Here is a 6315-nt window from a genome sequence, read left to right on the forward strand (position 1 = left end):
GCTAGTTGTTATGTGGCATACTGGCTTCCTGTCTTCGCTTTGGTAATGGCAGAGGCATACATTTAAAAACATATGTATCGCTCCTGATTCCATGGTCTTCTGACATCTAGTAGCTGATGAGACGTTAAGCTGGGAGATATTGAGAGGCATGGGCTTTTCCCTCAACGATTTAGTCTCTTGTGCACAGCATCCAGGCATTGCAAATGCTTAAGTCTAGGATGTATCCCAACATCATTATGTACCACTGTCTTGCCCATAGAGGAGTATTGTGGTGGGTTAGCATGACCGACTTATCAACACCACCTCTCTTCCTATTGTACTCTTTGATGATATTAGGACAGGAAACCTCTACCTTCTTCTGCTGTTCATTGTAGTAATGTTAGACTGACTTCATTCTCCAAGTGCCCACATATCTGCAATCAAACTCTTCCTGGAAGTACCAAACTACAACAATGCTCATAAACCACTTGTCTGCATTGATGGCTTATCAGCGTGGTTTCCTCAAAGTATAGACAAGGGTGATATCTGTCTTACTACTGTCCTACAGGACAGGTTCTTCCTCTGATAGACCTGTTGGGGGACTAAAGAAAATGGTTCTTCCTTGGTGAAAAAGGTCATACATAAAGACACCAACATAAGCTCTACATTACAGGTTATACCTCCAGGTCTGTTCCGGATGTACTGATGAAATGATTCGGCCCTGAACTCATTCATCAATTTTGCTTGTATATCAGACACCTTCAGGAACAATAGTAGCAACATTAAAGATTGGCCAGTTAGTCTGTGGTGTCTCAAGCATTCTCATTGTTGTTCAAGTGAGTACGGGACATCATTTCCCAGAACCTTTTGGATGACACTACATCCTTTATCTGCTGCACCCTCGTCCTTTATGATCAGTAAGCTTCTATACTAGACATGTTTGAGACACCTAAGTAAATAATGAGGCCAATAAACGCAATCATGTCATGGAGAGCAGGTAGTGCTCACATCCTTTTTCTTTGCACAGATGTCCGCCTGGTACACAAAGTGCTCAACAAAAGACAGTGTAAAAACAGCTTGAAAGTAGCGGTAAGAGGAACATGTGAATTTTAAGGTTTGTTTGAGGAAGTCAGGCAGGGCTGGGTTATATATGTCTTCCTCCTTCTTCATCTGTTCCTTTGGCGTAGCACCAGTACTCTTTGCCTTCTTCATTGTGGTTGCAGGGTTAACTTCTTACACTGACTGGGTGCCCATCCCTGGGAACAGTTCGGATCTCACATAAGTCACCGAACCTGTTGAAAGAAGACCAGATAACTGACCTATATCAAGATAAAAGTCATGTAAGCAATATCAATAAATTATTTTGTAAGGTAAGTAGAGTTACCTTCTGGGAGGCTATACAGTTTAATAAAATTCATGAAAGTTCATCATTGAAAAGTCAGTGAGCAAAATTTATCTCTTTTAATCCATCTGATGCTGCTTGTGAAAACAGCATTTCTTTGTTAATTTTTACCAGCAAATTGAGATCCAGGGTTTCATCGGCAATGATTTACAGGAAGTTATCATTAACCTTGATCTCATTCCCATAGCATAGATTAGGGCCCAACAATTTAGTCTTGACATTCTCAGAGAAATAAAAGCCGGTTGTTAGAAGCTATACAAACAGCAAATCTTTATTCAAAGTACTCTCTACCATATTTTCGGGTTATATGATCTCTTATAAATCTAAAAAAAATGTACTATATTCACAAATGTGGATTTATCTATTTATTTCAGTCTTATAGACTAAAATACAGTAAAGATAACACTTAATATACTAAAATGACAACAACTTAATTGTTGTCTTATGAACCACTGAAAAAATAGATCACTAAAAAGGCAAATGAAAATTTCATAAAGTAGTAGGTTATGTAAAAAGAAAAAAAAAAGGAAATTAGTCCAACCACTCTAATTAAAACTATTTGTAAAAGAATTAATGCGATGTTTTCTTGACTTGTAATTATATCCCGAACAACATAAAAAATCTAAAGAAATCTAAGTATGGGTAATCGCCATATTGGCCACCATCTTATATTTATTCTTGAAGTATGTAAAAGGCATATATTATTCAGATTAACTTGAAGAACATATCAAAGAGAAATCTTTTAAAATCAGAAATGTCTCAACCATTTATGGGTACTTGCCTGTTAAAATCTCGATGAAAAACTACAGTCCTATATATTGTATGTTTGTCATTTATGATTTTTAAATAGTTTACAAAAGCTGCTGCCACTAGTCCCCCCAAAAATATTCATATATATTCAAAAAGACAAAACATTAACACAGCAAAAATGGATATGACTTCGAATACCATTACCATCATCCCAGCTTCAACATACATATAATTCCCTGTTAGATAATTATATTTTTTTCCGTTTTTAATTCCATTCTATGATAATTGATATATAGTGAATTAATGACCATAGGGCAATTATACATCATAAATATTTATCTGTTTACCAAGAAAAAATGGGATTAATTGGGTAATTGATGATAATTGAGGCTCACAAACACTGATTAAAAGCTTTTGCTCCCAGGATTACTCAACACACCAGAAAGAATATCAATGGGAATACAATCGAATTTAATACGATTAGTTCTAGAAATATCCTATTTTGAATGTCGAAATAATAGGTTTTTGAGATTTGCGTGTGACTCTTCAAGCATATTTGTGCTCTGATTAAGAGATTATCTCTCAATAATTCCATTTTCTGTGAATCCTTAACGATTATTGGAAAAATCCGATTTGATGAAATTTTATTGAGTATACAGAATTGAAATTTATTATCTTCTTTAGAACTTATTGATCAATGCGCAACGCTCAGTGCCAGGCATCTTTGGATTTACCTTCTATGCATATATTGTATATAAATTTAAACACGATATGACCAGCATGTGGTATTGATAATTCGGAAGCTTTGCTTTTATCTCTTATTTAACGGTTTATTTGTTTTCCTTTGTAACTTTATTAAACTTTCTCTTTTCGTACTTGATTGTCTGATGTAGTTTTATCACTGGCACTGGTATTTTCTTTCGTAGCACAAAATGCCATTCATAATAATAATAATAATAATAATAATAATAATAATAATAATAATAATAATAATAATAATAATAATAATAATAATAATAATAATTCACCTGGATGCAACCCGGAACCCAACTCTACAAATCCCCAGTCTCTGTAGGATGTGACTAGCAAAAAAAAAAAAAATCATGTGGATATGATTTTAACGCTTAGTTTTTGTAAAATAAAAAGTTTCATAAAAAAGAAAAAAAAAATATTGGAGACATTTTGAGTTGCTATATACATTTTACATGTTATATTGTATGAGATAAGTTTTTTTTTTTTTTTTTTTTTTCTTTTTTGGTAAGTCTGAAAATCAAAACAGCAGTAGGTATTTTAGAAGTGCTCTCAGGAAAACTGCGGAGAAGAATTTTATTGGCAATGGAGAGAGCAGTCAGGTAGCCTACTTACTTTTTAAAATTACTTTTGAATTCATTTTATAATTAACAAGTATGTTTTTCTGTACTTTTCTTTCCTGTTTAAATTTCGAAAAATTCTTGTCTTTGCATAAGCAAATTTCTTCAAATTTTCAAAACATTCCCACGGTGACCTAATTTGCAAGTTGCAATATAACAAATCAGTATTTCTTTCTTATGAAAGTAACAGGCTATTATATCTCAGAAATAAGTTCAAAAGATAGTTATCATATGAACGACATAAAGGAAAATTAGATTATGACTGAATGATCTGGAATTGGTATAATTTAGGAAGAATTAAAATAAAGGAGCAAATGGTGTGAACAACTTATCTTTTTTTCCGACATGTAATCAGTCGCCAAAGGTTTTCAAAGGTATTGTGAGAGAACTGATGTAATCTGTGATACTTGAGGGCTCAAGTATCGATATCCTGATGTAATTTATGTATGAGAACATTTCTATATATGACTGGTTTTTATTTTTTTTATTGTATCATTGATATTATTGTAGATTTATAATTTTTTGGACTCACGCGTTCTCTCATAAATTAAGTTTATGATCTTAATTGACCTCAGACTCGGTTCCATTTGGATCTGCACCTTTCTTTATAACAAGCATACTACGGGCTGCAAGATTGCAAAAGCCCGTGTCTGGCCAAAAGGGCCAGGCAATCTTTACAAACAACAATTTATAACAAATTGTGGTGTCCATGCTCCTGCATTTTCTGTGTATGAAACAGTTTCTGTACCCCTATCCATGCAGTTTTTATCCAATACAGCTTAAGATTCCAAGGTTGCAAAGGGGTTGAAGCAGAGCTTTCAAAACTGGCCTCGATTGTGCGACGCAGTTTAGTATGTAAAGCTTACCATATATTTTGGAGGTGTAAATCCAAGGTTATCCACTTCAGTCTGATTATGACAGAGAAAGTGATAAATGGAAAGGGCTATTTTCCATAGTCCAAAATGTGCCTTTTCTAAAGAAAATGCCTTTATAGTTAGATATAGTTAGAAGAATGGCGGCATTTCTTGGTTTTCAAAATATTAAACATCCTGCGGCAATTCCAAAGGGCCAAGTTATCCCCATTACATACAGTGACATCGGTAGTTCAGGCATGTAACACAATTTAGGAAGTATGTTATAGCTACGAACTAATTTGCCTGTAGGTTATTCTTACTTTAAGTAAGGATAACAGAACAATTCGTAACCTGGGCATAATAACATCCTATTAATACTAAAACGTGAGTATCTAAACAAGTGATTTATAAAAACAAAAATAGTCTCTTCTGAAATGACGACAGGTTATTCTCCAAAACAACAAGATATGTGATGAAGAAAACGCTGGTTGGTAATTTTAATGACAAATGCACATGATTACACTTCATGATATGGGGAAAAAACTCAAATTATAATATGAAGTGATAATAGTTCTTTTTTGACAAAAGGTATATACAGTATATGAAATTGATATGGCAATAACATAATCGAGGATTAAAATACACGTTTTGTTGGGTTAGCAGGTTGGGTATGGTTTATATATAGTCATTTCCAGTACCAACGGGGTAAATCTTTTTCCATGAAATAGTTAATATTTCAGTATTCTTATTTTTAAAATCAGAATAATTATAACAATAGTTTTATTATTTGTAGAATTGGCTGAAATAATAGGTACTTTTATGAAAATTAGGAAAAGCCAATGTAAAATACTCATTACACCACGATGGGAAGCTCAAAAGCTTAAATGGTTAATACGACACAACTCGTAACTATTGCTAAAATACATTTCAGAGATTGAACGTTGTACTTTGAATTTTTTTTTCAATATTGATTCAAAATGGCCTGTAGCTTTGTATTCTAGTAAACTAATATATATCATAATTTACCCATTTTTTTTACTTAATTTATTGAACATGAAGAGGAATTACGAATGCTTTATATGTCATTTTTATTAGCTTTGATTGATTTTTTATTTCACTCAGTAAATTTTCTAAAACCAGAACCGGTATCAACCCTGAAAAAGAGTGCATGATATATATATATATATATATATACTGTATATATATATATATATATATGTATATATATATATATATATATATACAGTATATATATATATTTATATATATCCTGTAGATATTCACATATACTTTGATAATTATTGTGGAGTAAAGGATAAACTTTTCACTATTATGAAAACATATTCTCTCTCTCTCTCTCTCTCTCTCTCTCTCTCTCTCTCTCTCTCTAAGTTGAGTGGGAGGTAAATTTCAGCAATCTGCACTTTCTCTGCCTTCATGTCATGTAATATTTAAAACCTGAGATTTGTAGCTGGATTCTTGGATGAGATGTAAGAATAAATAATGTTGAGTTTCGTGTGCAGAATCTCTGGTCAACCTCCGATCATCTATATCCCACTAGTCAAGGACTTGAACTTCAACTCTGTTAGTCGGAGCATCTGTATTTCACCCAGAACCATTTCAAGCTTTTGTCACCTCAATACAAATAGTAAATTTAGACTTTGATGAGTCTTTCATTGCTGTTGTTTGTCCAGTGTTTCTATTACGTTTATTATTAGTTTTATTTCGTTATAGCATCAACTTATGACACTGATATTGAAGGACCCCAACAAAATTTTATTTGCATTGATACGATTCTCTCTCTCTCTCTCTCCTCTCTCCTCTCCTCTCTCTCTCTCTCTCTCTCTCTTTCACGTAGAACTGATAGCAACAATATAAACACATATGGGATGTTTGAGTAATTTTATATCAAAATTTTCAATTGAAAATCTCTTCGAAGGTCTTTGATTAATGTTTGACG

General features: G+C 32.9%; 1 protein-coding gene across 1 annotated transcript in view; it reads right to left on the reverse strand.

Moving 5' to 3' along the window:
• Positions 1–1212: 1212 nt before the first annotated feature.
• LOC137652238 (uncharacterized) overlaps positions 1213–6315 on the reverse strand; it is a 314923-nt gene continuing 309820 nt past the window's right edge. The window contains exon 7 of the mRNA XM_068385855.1: positions 1213–1271. Within this exon, the coding sequence (XP_068241956.1) occupies positions 1213–1271 (59 nt within the window). The remainder of the gene's footprint in view (positions 1272–6315) is intronic.

This window comes from Palaemon carinicauda, chromosome 1, assembly GCF_036898095.1.
Source record: "Palaemon carinicauda isolate YSFRI2023 chromosome 1, ASM3689809v2, whole genome shotgun sequence".
NCBI lineage: Eukaryota > Metazoa > Arthropoda > Malacostraca > Decapoda > Palaemonidae > Palaemon > Palaemon carinicauda.